Raw genomic sequence first — 19,049 nt, forward strand, 5'->3', positions numbered from 1 at the left:
GTAGTTGTGGCACACGGGCTTAGTTGCCCCACAGCATGTGGGATCTTCCCAGACCAGGGATTGAAACCATGTCCCCTGCATTTCCAGGAGGATTCCCAACCACTGAGCCACCAGGGAAGTCCCATATAAATCTTGTTTTTTATGGGTTTGGGAGAGCTCAGCTGTAAAAACTCTCTTGGCTGAAAAAAAATTTTTTTTTCAAACAAATTAGATTTAAATCAGGAGGCTGGTTTCAGATACTTTAGAGCCTGCATATTTTTTCTTAGCAGTCACTTTTCATTTAAAAATGAGACTGGCTGATTTCTTAGCTTTGTTTCTTTTATGAAGGTTTAGTAAGACCACAAGCTTCACTGCTGGTTGCCTGAAGAGAAGGATACAGAGCCGTTTCCAATAGAGCCCTGGGCCTGGAGTCTGCTGACTGCCAGCTAATGACAACTCAGTCTTTGACTGCTGTGTGACCCTGAGCTGGTCATTTCCCTCTCTGAGTCTTCTTCCATCCATGGGGAGCATAATTCCTGCCCTTCTCCCTTCTAGTTTATAAGGAGAAAAATGTGCTCAAAGAAGTGAAAGTACCAAGGAAAGGTGAATGCACTATACAAACATCACAGGCTGGTGCAAAGAATAAAGTGCTGAGTTTTTCACCAGCAGAAAGTATATTCCTAGAATCAGTTTTACAGTTAGGAAAGAACCTAGAGGTCAAGGAGCCCACCCCTTCCTCATTTTATAGATGGGATCCACTGTGATCCAGGACAGAGGAAGAGGGTTCCAGGGGAAGGCTGGAGTTAGAATCCCAGATCCCTTCACAAATCCCCTTCTTTCTTTCTCTACTTACTTTGGGGACCAAAGATCAGACTAAGAGAGGCTGTATTTGTAAACACACACACACACACACACACACACACACACACACACACACAAGCACACACAACTTGGAGGTGCTCCAAGATGTGGGGAAAAGCCAAGTCTCTGGAGGCAGCCAGACCTGCCCTTTCATCCAAGCCCAGCCTGCCTTTTACCTCCTATGTATGACCTTGAACAAAGTTCTTCACCTCTCTGAGCCTTAGCTGCCTGAGTATTAACCTCGCACAATCCTTGTGAGGCTTGAATGAAATAATACATGCTAAGGGCGTAAATAAATTTCCTTAATAAAATATAACTGTTGTTATTATTTCATGTATTATAGGTTTTAAATGTGAGAAAAAGACTACATTTACTGTGTGGAAGGAATAATAAACCCTTCAAGACAAATATTTACTATTGTATATTAATTGATAGTAATTATTAGGATTATTTCTTATTCATTACTTATACCCACAGTGCCAAGCACAAGGTGGGCACTCAATTAATGTATGTTGAATAAACAGCGTACTGAAACTACACTGGCCACAGGAGAAATTAGAAGGAAATTTCAGCTTAAGTTTTTATTGCAAAAGTAATACTTATTCATTGTAGTGTGTGTATATATATATATATATATATATATATATATATATATATATGGCTAAGTAGGAGGAAAAGTCAAAATGATCCTTATTCCCACAACTCAGAGGTAGAGGTGTAAATGTTTTGATGTATATTCTTCCACTTTTTCTCCATGAATGATATTTATGTATTTATTTTTACATAAAGCAGGTCACTGCCTGCTTTAGTAAGCTGAGAGGGTTTTGTTTTCCCTCTCTTGTATCAGGAACACTCTCCGTATCAATTACCACATTTTTTCTAGGGGCTGAGTAGTAACCCACCGATGGATTTATTCAAACAGTTCTGTAATTATAATACATTGGCGGTCCCTTTATACTTTTTACTCTTTAGTAGACTAGTCCTTTAGTTAAAGCTTCGTAACATCAGTTAGTATTTCCTTACGACAAATTCCTGGACTCTGCTTTGAAGTTAGTGATCATTCCATTACCCCACCCCCCAGATTAAAAAAAAAAGTTATGTCCTTAATTCAAATGAATAATGATACCATCTGCCACAGACAGGTAGAGGTGGGTTTCGGACAAACCGCGTTGAAACCTGGGAGAGAATAAGAAAGTAAAAGGCAGGCTCTAAAGCTATTCCATGGAGGGAGAGCTAATGACGGATGAAAGGAGTTAGAGCCTGGTGCCAGGAGAAGATCTGGACCCCGAATCTGGAGCCCTTGGCGAAAACTGGTTTGTGAAACCGGGAGCAACTCTGTTCTGTGCTAGGGGCTCGGCTTTTGCAGTCGGGGAGTGAGGGCTGGAAATGTAGCACGGGCGTTCTAGGCGGTGAAGTAAGTCTTGGGGCAACTGGGAAGAGATCCCGGTGACCCCTTCAATGGGCACTGGCCCCCTGTCTCAGCTTCTGGGTGCTAGGTCTGAGATCAGGAGCAGACATAGCTGGGACCGAATGTTAGGTTCCTCCGCCGTCTTCTCCAAGAGGGTTTGCGCCCGGCAGGATGGTGTTTTCGGAGGAGGCCTGTTCATATGCCAAACTTGGCTGTGGCTGCCACGGGCGGTACCCCTCGGTACCCCTCTCTCCTCTCACTGGCCGGGGCTACAAGAAAGCAAGACCCGGGTGCGCATTCTTCCCGTGCCTGGGATACTTCGTGGTGCTAAAAATAGTCGCGGGCGGCGTGCTCTGTGTTTAGGCAGAAAATGGTCTGTAAACTAAACTGGAGTCCTGGGTTCAAATCTAGGAAAGGCCCCCTCCGGGCTGGGTCACCTCAGTCGGCTTGCTCCCTGGGTCTGTTTCTCCGGATTTCTTAGGAGCTTCCCAGCTCTTGGAAATAAAATGAAAAAAGGAAAAGTCGATTTTTCTTTTCTGCTCCTCCCGGAGAGGCCTTGGGGCCTCGGGCCGGGTACTGAGGCCGGGGGAGGGGTGTGCCAGGACTGCTCATTACCGTGAGGTGTTGCCCTAGTTAAATCGCGGGCCTGTTTGATCTGGCGGCGGGTGGCGAGAGGGAAAAAAGGAAAAAGTAGGGCGTCAGAGTAGAGAGAAGCTCATACCTCCGCCGCCGTTTCCTCGCGCCCATAAAACACCTTTTATTAACTCCTTCGCGTCCGGAAAGGCCCGCGTGGCCGCTCAGCACTGCCACGGTGTTTACAGCCCAAACTAATGGGGCCCCATATTCACCCCGATGCCGGGACGAGACGCCTGGGGCACGCCTGGCCCCGGAGCTGCGAAGGGTCTCCTTTCTCGGCCCCAAGCCCGGGCCTCCAGCTCCGGATGTGGAGCGAGAAAGCGCCGAGAGACCCGCGCGCGTCCTAATGCCTCGCTCGCAGCGCGCTCCGGGGGCCGTGCAGGCACCGCAGACCATGAGCTCCCTTGGACGATCGTGCGAGCTGTTAGGAGACGTAAAAGCGCTTAGCCTAGAGCCTCGCACACGGTTGCGCACAAACCACACTGGTTGTCCGTACGCTGTTATTCAGGGACACAGAAACGCCTGCATTTGCCCGCCCCAGTTCAGCCCAGCACGCACCCGCACCTTGACAAATGCACCCGCTTTTATTCACCCCTACACCTAGCCATGGGTGCGCACGTGGAGGCTCGGAAACTGCTCTCCGCACATTTCTTAAGTGCCCGAATTAGCCTGCACATACCGCCCCCCCATCCCTTTGCACAAAATCCATATACTCTCACAGATACTTGAGTGCTTTGTTGCTAGAGAGAAACCTAAACGTCTCACTTTGACCATGAGCACTCACACGCTTCTTTCACTCATGTATAAAATCATAGCTGCTGCGCCTTGCCGAGTCCTTACCGCGTGCTGGGACTGTGCTCCGCAGCCCCTCGTTGGCCCCCGCTCAGCCACGGGGCTCCGTGTGAGTTCCTGCACCATGACACGTGCAACTGCAGTTTCAGAATTTCACATACGCGAAAGTATTCCCGAGGGCATTCCCCTGTTCCGAGCTACCCTGCCCTCGCGTTGTCCTTCGTTTGTGTGACAGACCCCCCTTCCCAATAACCCCAAACCGCGGCCTGCAGACACCGATGTGCCTACTAACCCACAGACAGGCCCAAATGCTGACCCACAAAAGTCCTAGCTCATCCCCTCTGGACCTAATTCGTTTCCAGTCTTCTGTTCTGTGGGTTCCTTAAATCTATCCTGTCCCCGCCCCCCCCCCATTATCTTCTAAGGAGAACTCTACTCTTTGTTCCAGGAGTCCTTTATCTGCCCCCTTCCCTTGATTTGATTTGCAGTTTGGCTTGGCATTTATCAAAAGAGAAGTAGAACAGGAGGTGCTCTAACTAGCAGAAACGATGGAGCGGGGTGGGGATACTCGCCAAGATACCACACAGGCTTCTGCTGATTTCAGAAAATGTTTTATTAGTCAAGAGCATAGATACTGCTTTGCAAAGGGAGGGGGCAGTGAGTGGTCATATAGATTTGAGGTAGAAAAAGGGTGAGGACGGGGGATAAACAAACACCTGAGCGCAGCAGGCACGGTAGGTAGTTTAATACATAAAAACTTTTCAACAAAGGGAAAAGTTTTTATTTACAAAGGAAGGAAGAACGAAAAGGAAGAAAAAGAAAGAAAGAGAAAGGAAGAAACGCAAGAAGAAAAAACAAAACGCAAGAAGGAAGGAAAGAGGTAAAGAAAGAGCCATTTCCCTTCGAACTAAGTAGGAAGTGCAGCGACAAAAATAAAATAAAATAAAAAACACCACTGTTTGAGGGAGGACAACAACAAAGGCAGCCCTCCATCTTCCTGGTTTGGTTCTCTTTCCCTGGCAGAAAACGATTGATTCCTCTTATTGCATTTTAATTAGGGAGGAGAGCTCGAGGAGGGTTTTGAAGCGAAGCCGACAGGGGGGCGAGAAAGACAGGCAGACAGTGTAGTGAGGAAGGCGTCAGGGGTTCTAAACTCGCCCCAGAAGGGTTGGAAGGGTACGTCTTAGCGCGCTTGGGTCCCGCAGTCCTTCCTTTTCGAGTCGTGCAGCCACGAGCCTCCCTCTCGGTGGCAGGGGTGGGGGTTTTATATATATATTTCTCTTTCTCTTCACGTATTAGAAACAATTTCAAACGACATTGCACGTGCGATCCAAATGTGTAGATGCAGCCCAGCGACCTGCCAGCGCCCCAGCAGAGGCCAGGCGGGATGCTCCCCATAAGCCCCTGGCACCCAGAGCCTGGCGCTCGCCTCCGCCTTCCTCTGCTCCCGGGGCTCCGGGGTCGAGCAGCCGTGGCGGGGTCCTCGGCGCAGGCCTCGGCTCACTGGTTTAACTCCAGCGCCCAAACTTGCTGCGGCCAACCTGTGCGCCCTTTAATCCTCTTCTCACCTGGGCCCAGGGCAGGAGGAAAGCCTTCGTGCTGCTGCTGCCAGAGGACACACATAAGAAAAGAGGCGAGAGAGACAGGTTTAAATGTTTCTGCTCCGCTCGCCCAGGCGTGGGGTAAAAGTGGGGGTGGGGTAAAAGGTGTTGGGAGCAGTAACTGGGAGCCTTTAAATAAGTGACGAATTTCTGTTTGTGAAATAGGCAAACAGGCTCATAAATTCGCCTTTATGTGCCCGAGTTCCCGGGGCGGGGTTGGGGGGGCCCGGGATGGGCTGGGCAGCTTCTGGGGGTTTGGTAGTGAGAATTTTCTGCGGCTGGTGGAACGAATGCTCTTAGGTTTGGCTTTATGGCGCCGAAGGGAGACTGCAGGGGTTGGAATGGGAGGGGTGGGAATCAACAGCTTCCTCGCTCGCGGACATGCTCCCCGCACACATCCCACTTTCCAACCTAGTTTATAGCGCCTGGGCTTGGATACAGGGTTGGGTCTCTGCAGCCGGCTCTGGGCACTCAGAAGGCTACACGAATGAGCGGGGGAGTCGACCTGGCTTAGCATCCCCCTTCCCTGCTACTTGAAGGAGGCGGCAAAGTGCAGGGAGTGGGGAGACGCCCAATAACTACTTCCAACGAGGGCGTCGCCGGGCCTGCATGTCCTCCAGCCCAGGGCGGCGGTTTAGAGACTCGATGACCACGGTCTTTCCCAGTCTCCTCAGGTGACTTCCCTAGTTTACCACAGCCCCTGCGGGTCAGATAAAACCCAGGAGGCTCTCTAGTCTCCAACGCGCGGTGTTCCTGAGCGCACCAATCTAGAGAAACTAGTTCAGTTCCTCAGCTTGGAAATCACTGCTTCAGAGGTCCCAGAGCCCTGCGCCAGCGAAACTGAGCTCCAGAAGTGTCGCCTCACTGGAGAGGATCAAACAAAGCCGAGTAGGGATTGCGATCTCCAAAGCCAAAAGGAGTGAGTGACTTGCTTGTCGGTGTTTATACACAAAACCATCAAGGTGGCCCTAGGAACCAGCCGTGGGGAGTGGAGCAGTGAAATATCCTCCAGATGTTTACTCCTCCAGGGAATAAACTGACTTGTTTTACCCAAGTAAACAACTCCTCGGGTAGGTGGCCTTCACATCCTGTCCCGTTCTGGGCCTCAGTTTCCCTGTCTGTACAATGATGAAAGCAGACCAACCTCTCTGGCAAAGGCCCTTTGAAAACAGCAGCGGAGCCCATATGCGTCAATTCACATTCAGGCAAATTAAAGTAACGAACTCCTATAGCATTCTTAACCTGGCTTCCAGGAGATCCCAGGGATGAATCAGGACCCCTTGAAACTGGAAGTGAAATATATGGTGGGTGCATTTTCTCGGGGTCTGAAGCTTCCAATGGATTCTTAGAAGGGATCCTATGAGCCTGTCCGAAAAGTGTAAGATTCTGTCTTCATTCACAGCCTTACAAACACTATCCACGTTACAGATGAATTCAACTATGAATCTGCCTCCCTCCATGCACACAATCCCACATTCAAACCATCTCAGAACTCCCCGCAGTCTCTCAAAATCGCATGAACGGCAACGCAGACTCCTTCCCCTGCATACTCGGCCTACGGATGCTCACCGCGCCCGCGCCCTTGGCTAGAGTGTACGGGACCCGGACTTACCAGCTCTCTTTTCCGCTTGCTCTCACGACCGCCATCCGCCTTCTTGAGTTCGGCCTTGAAGGCCTCGGGGTCGCCGGCCTGTGCGTCCTTGGCCAGCACGTCCATCAGGTAGGCGATGTAGCTGGTGGCCAGGCGCAGAGTCTTGATCTTGGAGAGCTTGGTGTCAGCCGGGACATTGGGGATGCACTCGCGCAGCTCGGCGAACGCGCTGTTAATGCTCTCTGTGCGTCTCCGCTCCTTCTTGGGTCCTGAGCCTTTCCGCCGGCCCAGGCGGCCGCCGAGCGCCTCCAGCCGCCCGGGGCTCTGGCCGGCCCTGGCGTCTGGACCGTAGGAGGCGGCGGCTGCAGCGGCTGCGGGCGCTGGCCCGCCTGCGGGGAAGTCCGGGGCAGCGTCAGCGGGGCTCAGCAGCCAGCTCTGGAAGTAGGGCCGCTCCTGGTGACAGCGCGAGGCAGGGCCGAAGAGGAAGGGCTCGTGGAGCATGGGGTGCGCGGGGTGAGGGTGGTGATGATGGTGATGGTGGTGATGGTGTGCGTAGCTGCCCACGAGGTTCATGTTGGAGCGGCCCCTGGCCTGCGCCGCCAGCCCGATTAGCGCCGCCCCATGCGCCCCAGAGACAGCCGGGGCCACCCGTGGGCTCTGGGGCGGCGCTCTGGTGGGCACTGGCTTTGAGAGATTCTGGGGCAAGGCTGAAGATGACACCCGCAGCCCGTCTTCTGGCCGGCTTCTGTTGCAGGCGAGGACGAGGATGCCGAGAGACCTGTTTAACCCTTCTGCGGCCTCCCCTTCAGGGTCTGGCTTATATAAGCCTGGGGCTTTGATGTCAACCTCTCCCTGGAGCCAATGGCAGGGGGGCGGGGAGGAGGAAAGGGGGATGGCCGTCCCTGGTTTTAAGCTCAGCTAGCGCTACTCGACTCAGGCCGCCTGCGGGGACAGGGAGGCGGCCCCGCCTCCGCCCCTCCCCCCCCAGTTCCCGACTTGTGGGGGAGACGGGGGCTAGTACTTGAGACACAGGCCTGTCAACGCCCAGGACGGCGTCTGTCACCCCCATCCCCGTGGGCCCAAGAAAAGGAATCTAGAATCATGGAGAGAAAAGGCCTTCACCTAGATTTTACAGATAAGGAAACTGAGGTGCAAAAAAAGAGAAAGGTTCTTGTTTCTAGACCTTCCAGAATCCAAAATAGAAATTCCAGAGGTTCCCAGTCCTGAGCGGCGTCTGCTCTACTTGGTCTCAGAGCCAGAAAAGGAGAGACCGCTGTTGGAGGCAAGATAGGCCCCCAGTGTTGTTCCCTAAGCACCCCCAGTCCTTAGTCACCGGCCCATTCTGCGGGACTGCAGCAGGTCCTGCACCCGGTAGAGCACCCGCCAGCTCTGGCCAAGTCTTGTCCTCTACGGCGCAGGCGGCCACCCACTGGGGAAGAAGCCGGGGACTGGAGGTGGAATGAGAGGGGTGGCGAGTAGGGGGATGAGGGCTCCAAGCCCACAGGCATTTACTGGTTTGTTCCGGGCTCCAGAGCTTGAGGTCCACTCTTCTCGCCTCCTGGGTGCCTGATCCAGTCCAAAGGCCAGCCAGGCTGATGCAGGGGCAGCCTCCTTCCCGCGGGGCTTGAACGGAGAGCCCAGAGCTCGGCTACGTTGGGCCACCCCATGCAGGTTATCACAGCTTGAGAATGTTCGATTCTCGGCGCCAAAGGTCACACTGCGAGAAGTCAGCATTTGGCGGTAAACACACACCGAGGAGACCACGACCTCCACACTCTCCGAGAGGCTCACGCAGCCGGAGAAACCTGGCATTTCACACCCACTGGCGTAGAGACGCCGCGGTCCTGGCCGCGCAGACGTCCGCTATTTCCACTCCCGGCTAGGGCCCTTACGCTTGTTGGATTCTGTCCGCGGGGGCCTTTCTCTGGGCTGGCATTGGGACCTGGGAATCCCAGCGTGGCAGCGCTTGCGGTTGGAGTTCTCTGTCTTACCTCCCGATGGGTAGCGTCCCAGCTGATGTCCTCATACCTGGGTCCCTCCATCCTCACCAGCCTTTCCCAGCCAAGCCCCTTCCCTACGTGGCCTGTCAACGCCCAGGACAGCGTCTGCCACCCCTCCCCATGGGCCCAAGAAAAGGAATCTAGAATCATGGAGCAAAAAGGGCTTCACCTAGATTTTACAGATAGGGAAGCTGAGGGAGTGTGCCCTTCTCTCAAAAGCAATGTGGAGGCGAGGGTGAAAGGAGAAAAGAAATACTGCTCTTTTTATTTTTTTAAATTTATTTTTATTTTTGGCTGTGTTGGGTTTTCATTGTTGCACGAGGGCTTTCTCTAGTTGCGGCCAGCGGGGGCTACTCTTTGTTGCGGTTCCCGGGCTCCTCATTGCGGTGGCTTCTCTTGTTGTGGCACGCAGGCTCAGCTGCTGTGGCTCACGGGCTCTAGAGCACAGGCTCAGCAGTTGCGGCGCACGGGTGTAGTTGCTCCGCGGCATGTGGGATCTTCCTAGACCAGGGCTCAAACCCGTGTCCCCTGCATTGGCAGGCGGTTTCTTAACCACTGCGCCACGAGGGAAGCCCCCATGACTGCTCTTTTTAGAGGGCAAATTCATTCCTTTACCCATTTCTCCAACAAGTATTTACTGACCCCCGCTGTGTGCCTGGCACACTTAGAAGCCCAAAGGCAGGGGAGAAAGGTCAACTCATTTTACAGATGGGAACAGTGAGGCCCAGAGAAGATGAACAATTTTCCTTGGGGGTCGGGTAGCCAGTGGGTATGCGGTTTTCCCCTGCCGTACAGGGAATAAATAGATGGCGGCGGGCGGAGGGGCGACGACACTGCGAGTGAGAAGCCAACAAATGCTTAGTCCAGAGCCGTTTCCCCATGTGGGAGCTCGGCTGGGCTGTGGGCCCTAGAGGTGCGTGGGGGGAGGGAGGTCCTTGTTTCCTGCCTGAGGCGGCTGGAAACCCGCTGCTCTCCCGGGCGCCTGGCGCCAGCAGCGCTGGGGTTGGGCCGAGCGCGGAGCCGGAGGCTCGCGGGGAGGGAGCACCCGGCGCCCGGTTGAGCCGCGGCTCCACGGGGTCCCGCGCCTCCCTGGCCTGGAGGCTCTCGGGAGTGCCGGTGTGCGGGCAGAGACAGTAATTACTCTGTGGAAAAGGACCTCAGTCCTCGACGCACATCCAGCCGTGGTCCTAGTCCGGCAGGATTTCCACCGGCAGACCCTCAGGCCCACCATTACACATGCACATATATATGTACACGGCCTCACAAAAAATCACGGGCATACATGAAAGTCCATGCATTCGTGCAGACGCCACAACATATGTGTATTCTCCCGGTAACCTATTTACACCCATGCGACACACGGCATTTCAATATTCGTGCATTCCTAGGATTTTACACATTATCTCTCTGTCACCCACAGGGAACACACCTCGCTTCAGATGTGTTACAGCTCTGAGCCACTCCCAACCCTCCATGCAGGCATGCATACAGATACCATCACAGCAGAAAAACATCAATTCTACACAAATATCACAGCTGCAGGGCTTGACACATACTCTTTACTGTCACACTTGTGCACAGGTCCAACCAGTTTGTGTCAGTTTCTTACAGTGTCCCACAGTTGTATTCATAGCACAGACTTCTGAAAACCCCATTCCACATTTCATGTGTTCTCAGTTCCCACAAACACACTCAAGTACACAGCCACAATTACTACAGTATATGCACAGGTGCCCAGAAGTAGAAGTTTTCACATGTTCGCCCGTTACACACAGGCACACAAATTCCAAACACTCAGACAAGTTGAAATCCATTCTGTCTTACCTACAGTAGTCACAGTCACAAGCCCTGGAGATGAAGTTGAAACAATAGTATGCACACTATCACATACCCTACCCTCATGAACGAGGAGCACGGGATGGGATAGACAGGTACGTGCAGTGACCCACATACTCACACACTCACAGCTCCAGCACCCACCCTCGTGTCCCAAGAGTTTTCCAGGGTTACACAGATCACTCAGGGCCCATAGAGACCCTCCAAATATCCAGCCTGCTTAGTGTGGTAGGGAACGCATTATCAGTACTGGGTGATGAACCCCAGTCCCATGAGCAGCTTTGAGGGCCCCCAGATCCCCCGACAGTCCCCCGTGGGTGGTTAAAGAGCAGGGTGCTGGCAGTCCCCTGGGCCCCAGAAAGCACTGCTCTCCACCCAGAGTCACGGAGTCTAAGTAGTCCTCCAAACAGTACCTGCTGTGGGAGCCTGGCCCTCGAGGACCACTGGGGCTCCAGGCTGGGAAGCCTCCAGTGGGCTGGACGCCAGGGAGATGGCCTGTGTAGAACACGAGGCGCCTAGGCTGCAGACCCGGCCTTCTGAAAGACCCCAATGTGCTTTTAAGTCCAGCGTGGCTCAGGTGCCTTTGGAACAACAGTGGGAACCCAGTAACGATGTTCTCTCTCTCCTTCCCAGGCTATATAGTGTGGGAGGTCTGGGTCCCAGGAGTTTGGCCGAAATGTTTCTAAGCTGAGAGGCAAGAGATGTTGTGCCTTGAGTTCTGGCTCTACCTAGCATCTCACTGTGTTCCTTTCCCTCTCTGAGCCTCAGTTTCCCCCATTTTCAGAAAAACGGGGACTGATAGTATGGAGTTCTGTAATTCCCAGCTCAGGGCTGTTGCACGGCTCCCCTCTGGTTCCTCTCTCCCAGCTCTGGGACTTCGCACTTGGCTCTGGGGCCTGAAGACTCTAGCCTGCCCAGGCCCACGAAAACAGACTAAGGAACAGAAATCTGGGACTCTGGGGTGGGGCGGGGCGTCCTATTTACCAGTCTCAAATCCCACTACCTCCCCTCTGGACCCGCATCCCGAGGTGCTTGTGGGGACTGCGCCTTCACAAGGTCTGGCGCTCCGAGCATTTGTAAATGAACGCTTCTTCCTCCAGTTATGCTAGTGAGGTCGGGCCAGCACCCTCACCCCATTTTACAGGCTCTTAAGCACATAGAGGTTAAAACTTTGTATTAAGGGAGTGTTTAAGAGAGCCTCGCGGAAGAATCGCGCCCACCCACTGGGACTGAAACTCAGCACTGGCATTCTGCCCTGTGTGAACCTTCGCATCCTCGTTTCCCTCCTCTGTAAATTAGGGTGCAGTAACACCCGCCGCAGAGGGCTGGTTTAAGATTAAGCGAAATTATATAGGTGAAGCTCTTAGCACAGTGACAGTAAACCTGGATAAATGGTGGCTCTGTTTTTAGGAATATTAATTCCACAGGGGAAGAAATGGAGTTACATGAGTCGTGACTACATAGCCCTGGATAGGGAGGGAATCCAGGCATCCCCTTTGCAGTGTTCTGTTCTGATCTGACCGCTCCCGTTTCGGACTGCATCGAGTTCTCTTCTTTCCCCACCGCCCCTACAAAACCCTACTACTGTCAGGAGGCTGGAGATGGGGGAGACCGAGCATCGCCAGGTGCGGAGGGATTACGTTGCCAGAGACCTGAATTCCAGTTCCAGATCCCACCCACCCGCATTTCCTTTGCTGTATGGATTGGAGGTGTAGTTCCTGCCTCCTGCAGGACTCAGTTGTCCCATCTGTACAGTGGACTGGCTGTACTCAAGCCTCGGACGCCTCGGGGTCCCTCTCCAGCCTGCCCCGCTCCTCCCCTCACTCCCGCCCCCAGGACTGGCAGGCCTGGGAGAACCCGTGCCGCGGCGCCTACCGCAAAACCTTCTCCCGCCGCGTCCCGTGACCTTGACGCCACCAGCAATCCCCGCACCGGACCCCTTATCTAAATAGGGCCGTAAATCAAGGATCTGTCAGGGCCCGGGTAATTACAGGAACTCCATAAAAAGGACCCGGCCGGCCGCCTGTTTATATTAGCGCGGTGTAAAATATTCTCGCTGTCTTGGGGAATCGCGTCGCGCAGTAACGCGCCATAAATCAGCCCGCGGGCCATTTACCCCGCGGCTTGAGCGCGCAAATCCCTTAAACATCTCTCTGCAGCATCTAGAGTGTCTAGGATTTTCCAATCTGGCCCAACCTGCTCCCCGGGGCCGGGAAAGCCTGGGCGGGGCTGGGGGTTTGGGGGACAGTCAGGGCAGGGAAGAGACAGAAAGTGGGTCGATTTCCCCTAGAAGCTCGTGGGGTGAGAGGCCTCCCTGCCTTCGCCAGTATGTGAGAGTAGCAAGTCGGCTGAGATTTCGTGTTAGGACCTACAGAGGAACCGGCCTAGGGAGGAGGGGAAGGGGCTTCCCTAAGGACACAGCCAATGGGTGGCAGAGACGCAGCTAGAGCCCAGACACCTAGTGGAGACCTGGGCTCCACGGCAGCCTCTGTCTTCCCCTATTTCCCCCTTTCCTGGGATGAGGGGTGGACTAGCCAGAGAGGATCCAAGCCACAAGGTGATATTCCATTCTCTACCGTTTAGCTTCGGGAATCCCTGAGCTTCCTGCAACTGTGCACAGAATTATGTGTGAATGATATTGTGTGTGTGGGGGGGAGCTCTGATTCCTAGTCCCAGCCCCCCTTGTTTTAAAGGTGGCAAGCAGGCCTAGAGGATGGGGCACACAGCTAGAAATCGAAGACCCTCCTGCTGAAATAATCCCTTCTGGTTTATCTCCCCCAAGTTCTTTCCTAAAGAAAACCTAAGAGAGAGAGATTGTAGGTATGTGTGCATGGCGGCGGGGGTGGGGGTGGGGGGGTGGGGGGGAGTGAGGGGTGCAACCCGGTCCGTTCTTAGGTTTGTAACAGCCTCAAAATTACAAAATCTGTTTAAGGTAAACCTGATGCTGCCCGTTGTATAATGCATAACACAAATCAAGCTTATGGAAAAAGAATATTAAAATTTCCCTCGGCTCTGGGACTTGAGGATTCAAGGGAGAATTAAACATTTTCCTCCCCCATTCCCTTTCTCTTCTTAAGTCCGTAAATGACAACGTGTTTACACAAGTTTTTATGTCGTCTGAGCTTCGTCCCGGCTCCGCTTCCTCCTCTGTGTATTTTCCGGGCAGAGAGATGTCTGCTTCAGGACGCGTTCAACCTAAACAGAGCCCCGTCTGATTGGAAAATGTATTTATTTGAAAAATCGTAACTCACAGCTTTGGTGAAAACGGTCCCCAAATTTATGGGATGGCTTGGGGCGCGGCGGTCGTAAATTAAAAAGCACTGGACAAACCCCCCTCCCCAGTCCCTGTCGAGTCCCCGCAGCAGCACCAGTCAGGTTCTCGGAGCTCCGGGAGAGGAGCCCCTTCCCGGCTCCACCCTGCCGCCCTCTTCAGCTTCCCTGCTGCAGTCCCTTGCCGTGGTTTAGTGGCGTGTTAGCAGGCAGGTGGATTTCATTCTGGTTCCTTTCACCCAGTTTTCCTTTCAGGCAATTTCATTCAGGGCAGCCTCACAGCCATTAGTTTCAGGTGGTCGGTTAACAGTGTTCCGTTGTGCACCAGTCTGTTTTAGGCATATCAGGTTTTTTCGTTAAGTGCACCCTGGTAAGTTTCGTGGTGCTGGGTTGCATGTAGCCGCTGGTCCCCAACTGATTGATCAATTGTGTGCCGAACTGTTCCTTGCCAAGAGGTTTATCTCTGGTCAGTGTCATGAAGGTCAGTTTCACCGCCTGACCGTTGCTTCCCAGGTCAGGGAAATTTTTTCCTTTCAGTTCAATCTGAATTCGGCAGGAGGATGGAATCAACCCACTCCACCAATTTCCTCAATCCTTCAGCCAGCCTACCCCAGCTGAGGACTGGGAAAAAGCTGGAGTTGCGAACACGTCCTTGAGGACAGGCGCCGCAGCCCCCATAGGCTGGGGAGTCCCATAGTCCAGGCAGAGCTGGTCCAGGCAGAGCTGGACGCATGGGGCCTTCACCAGCAATCATCGAGTCTGCTTTCTCCTGCAAACACAGGGCTGAGCCATGTCTCTCCGACTTTTTTTAACTAAGGATCAAGCGCCACTCTGGCAGCGTACCCACAGGGAGGAGGGCAGGCTCTCTGCTCCCTGCTTGTCCGTCTAAGCGCTGCTATCTCGGGGAGAGGCATTGGCAATTCACTCAAAACTGTTGCGCTCCTTTCTCCAGAGTAGGCAAAGGAGCGCGTTGGAACGACGCAGTTCTGCGCACTAACGGCAGCCAGGTGTGTGGGAATGCGGGAATCCGAGGTGGTGTGGTAACTTATTCCAACCTGTCTGTTCTGCTGGGGCCACCTGCCTCATAACCCATCCGCTGGTGGAGCCCTCAGCCACCACCTTTTGGGACTGATCTCTACGCAATAGCGTTGGTTGGAGGAAACGCAGTACCTTTCGGTAGAGAAAACCCAGCTGGATCAACCTAGCCCGTCCTGGGAGATTAAGAACTGGTGTGAGGTAGAATGAGCCAGAAGTGGTGAGGGGATAGAGGGCTCCTTTTCTGCTATCCTCCCTTACAACTTGGGGCCAGGATGGTAAAGGAGGGTAGCCCTCCTTCCTTGGGCCTGCTTTCTCCCAACCTAAAAGGGCCTTGCTCTAAGGAGTGGTGGGATCCGCACGTTCTCCTGCACCCCTGCCAGGACCAGAGCCGGAGATGGATTTTCAAAGTTGCTAGGAGGCCGAGGTATTAATCTTGGGAAATCTGTGCTAAGACTTTCGGCACTGGACTGGGTTGGGGCATATAGATCAGCAGCTGACTACACTTACTGGTGAATATTTCAGCTCTCCAACTCTTCGTTCTGCATATAGGCATTCAGAAACTGAGCCTCTGGGCAGTAAACGGTATCATTATTAGTCTTATTATTTTAAACGGGGCCAGAATACATCTGTCATGTTTCCCATAATGGTCAGTTGTAAACACACTTTACAAGAGAAAAGCAAAAAGGGGATTTAATGTTGATGCTAGGAAAATGCTTAGCACTGGCATTGCTGGGGAATTGGCAGGCTCCCCAGTCCTTTGGGAGAGAAGTCAAGTGCTTAGTGGTTTTGTTTTGTTTTGTTTCCGTTGAATTTCTAAATCTCTCAGGGGTCTCTTTAGCAAGAGAAGTCCTCTCTTTAAAAGTCATGGATGAATCAATGGGCCTCGGCTTGGGAAGCAGGAGTGAATGGAGTAGGAACCTGCAAACTTGGCAGACCGAGTCTTGATCATTTTCACTGTCACTGTCGATCTTCTTACCAGCACCGTTCTCTGTTTCAGCCTCTTTCTGCCCTACCGTTCCCCTTGCTGCAGCAGAACCTTGCTGTGGAGTGGGGAGATGAGAAGATAACTGAGTGATGGAAAAAACAGAAATCAGAAAAGAAAGGCAAGAGGCATGAGTGGTGACTGGAGAAAGGGGAAGTGTACTCTGGTTTAATCTCCTTATCAAATATCAGAGTAGGTTTCCTTCCAGAACGCCTGGATTTGGCCACCTTTCCTGGTGTGAACATCTCTCCCTAGCCATGTGGACAGCCATGTCACCTCACACACACACACCCCACAGGACACAAGATTGTCCTCATTAGCTTCCCCAAACCATTCAGAGCATGGAGCAAAGAACAAGAAAAAAAGTCATAGTGGAACCCAGCTCCCAAACTTAAACCAACTGCTGCTAGTTATTAAATTCATTTTCATCCATGCAAGCCTACTTTTTTAAACAACAACAACAAGAGTAGCAGGAGAAAGAACAGAAAGGAAAGCCTAGAAACCAGAGCAGAAATTAATTTAATTACCTCTTTTCCCCTGCCATAAATCCCACAGAGGAAATCAGATCTTTCTGTGCATGTGTGTAAAACCCAATCAGTCTACGGAGCTCGCGAAAATCCATTCTGTCTTAAACTGGGTATCCTAACTGGATGAATCTGAATGTACCAGGCGACCAGGCATCAAGTGAACCAGGATTTTCCAATGGCGTTCGCCACGGAGCCAGAGAGGATAAACATCGGTTGGAGCCACACACTAATCAGCTTGCCCTCGGAAGGGGAACCTGGGCGCTGGCAGAGGCATCCTAACGTTTTGCGTCAGATGTCATGGGATATTTCTCGTAAACAGCCAAATGTCTCTCCCAGCCACTCACCTGACGTGTTTCTGGTTGTTTTAATTTCAGATCTGACAGAGGATGATAACCTGCAAAAGAGAGAGGTTGTAAATGCTGAGGACCCTAAGGCTGGGCAGTGTAAAGGCTGCCTGCTCAAGAACTAGGACAGGGCTGTGATTTGTAGGACCCCAAAATGTTGTCAGGGCAAGCAGGGTGGCTGGGAGAGGAGACTAGCATTCGGGAAGGGAGAAGCGCACAGAAAGGAGAGCTTTGGGCTGCTTGCTCCGAGGAAATGTGCCGCTTGTTTTGTATTCCATTTTGTGACGTGGAGACTGCCCCTCCCTCGTACCTCTCCCCCCTCTCCACGGGCACACTGATTTATAGCGCCCGTTAAAAACACATAATGGATGCAATGAGCTGTGGCACTAGAGGAAAAAACGGGAGGAGTTGACTTTATTCCAATAAGAGATAAACGTCTTTGTTTTCATGAACTTAATTCATTAAATTCCTGGGGCCAATTTTTTAGAAAAATCATTGCTGCTTTCTTTGCTACATGAGAATCATCCTAGTAGGCATTCATTCTCAAAGTTTAGTGGGTATCACAGTCCCCTTGTTGAGCAGGTTTCTAACGTAGGGAACCCTGTAGGGGAGGAGTGGGCATGGAATCTGCATTTTCAGTAAAGCTCATTAGCGGATTCTGATGCAGGCACCAGGCTTTGAGAGTAGGACTTATACCGCTCTGGTAGAGACTCAGGAGTAACCCACTTACTGACATCAGTTCTTTGTCTTGTTAGCTGTGTGTGACTAGCAAAGTTAATATATACACACAGTTAAATATAATAATGTCTATTGTGGAAAATGTAGAAGGTATAGAAAAATATAGGAAGAAAAATTCCTTGATTCTAACAAGTTATTTAAGCTCCCTGGGCTGTAGCTTTCTCCACGGAATCCTATAGACCCCCAAAGGGGATAAGGCTCTCGTGTTCCCCTGTCCTACCCTTAGCACCCAGCACATACCTGGCACACAGTAGGACCTCCAAAAAATATTCTCTGAAAGAAATCATTGGTTAAACAAAGCTGTAGGATTAGATGATCTCTAAAGTTACTTCCCACCCTAACATTCTATTTTTCATTCTCTGCTCTAGGGGGAAAAAAATGTAATTGCATAAACTCAGATATATTTGTCACTGGGACTCTTTGACATTTAAACATGTGTGTGTTTCTTCTCCATGTCTTGTCACTTGATCTGACAGCTTTCTGCTTGCTCTACCTGATATTAGTTTAGCGTTGTCCTTGCCTGAGGCAGTCCAGCCATCACTGTGGATTGGAACTGAGTGGGGCGGTCTCCACCTTATACCAAACAGAACAGTCAGAGTAGATTTTTGAAGACTCCAGCAAAATTGCACAGACAGCTCCAGAAACAGGATAGTGGGGTGTCTGCAGTTCACAAATGTGCAATTCTTGGGACTTCCCTGGGGGTCCAGTGGTTAAGACACTGAGCTACCACTGCCTGAGGCACGGGTTCGATCCCTGGTTGGGGAACTAAGGTCCTGCGTGCCGTGCAGTGTGGCCAAACAAAACAAAACAAATGCAAATGTGCAATTCTTTCCTGAAACCATGAGACAGGCTCCTCTCCTTCTGTCAGAGTGTACCAATGTTAATGGCAGTGGTGTTAAGCTTTTATTGTATGCCATGCACTTTACACAGACTCTCATTGAATCCTCCGAGCAACACTCTTAACTCCATTTTATAGATACGGAGTTAATGCCCAAGGCCACTCAGCTAGGACATTGGAGAAGCAGAATTCAGAGCCAGGTCCCCTTGACTCCAAAGTCCTTGCTTGTTTTTAACCACTACAATGATGTGTGTGTTAGGGGATGGGTAAGGGTGTAGTTAAAATGCTAAAAATACTTTTATTTCTCCAATAGTATTTTTAAATTTTGAATTTTTTATACAATTTTTAAAGGTTACTTTCCATTTATAGTTATTACAAAATATCAGCTATATTCCCCATGTTGTACAGTACATCCCAGAGCCCATCTTAAACCCAATAATTTGTACCTCCCATTCCCCCACTCTTATACTGCCCTTCCCCCCTCAACCACTAGTTTGTTCTCTGTATGTGTCTGCTTCTTTTTTGTTGTATTCACTACTTTGTTGTATTTTTTAGATTCCACATATAAGTGATATCATACAGTATTTATCTTTTTCTCTCTGACTTAT

The 19,049-nt window shown here is 51.6% G+C and overlaps 1 protein-coding gene across 2 annotated transcripts; it reads right to left on the reverse strand.

Annotated features, from left to right (window-relative positions):
• Positions 1–5,176: 5,176 nt before the first annotated feature.
• Positions 5,177–7,441, reverse strand: HAND1 (heart and neural crest derivatives expressed 1; the record flags this gene model as incomplete). 2 transcript variants are annotated; one of them, XM_082652558.1, is made up of 2 exons in its annotated part: positions 5,177–5,281; positions 6,890–7,441. In XM_082652558.1, 2 exons carry the CDS (start codon positions 7,439–7,441, stop codon positions 5,177–5,179), a joined length of 657 nt encoding a protein of 218 aa, XP_082508684.1. The 2 variants fall into 2 exon arrangements, with proteins under 2 accessions (XP_082508684.1, XP_082508683.1); XM_082652557.1 differs by having other exon boundaries at positions 6,875–7,441.
• Positions 7,442–19,049: the final 11,608 nt, after the last annotated feature.

The sequence above is a fragment of the Grampus griseus genome, assembly GCF_964374135.1.
Source record: "Grampus griseus genome assembly, chromosome: 3".
In the NCBI taxonomy this organism is placed as follows: Eukaryota; Metazoa; Chordata; class Mammalia; order Artiodactyla; family Delphinidae; genus Grampus; species Grampus griseus.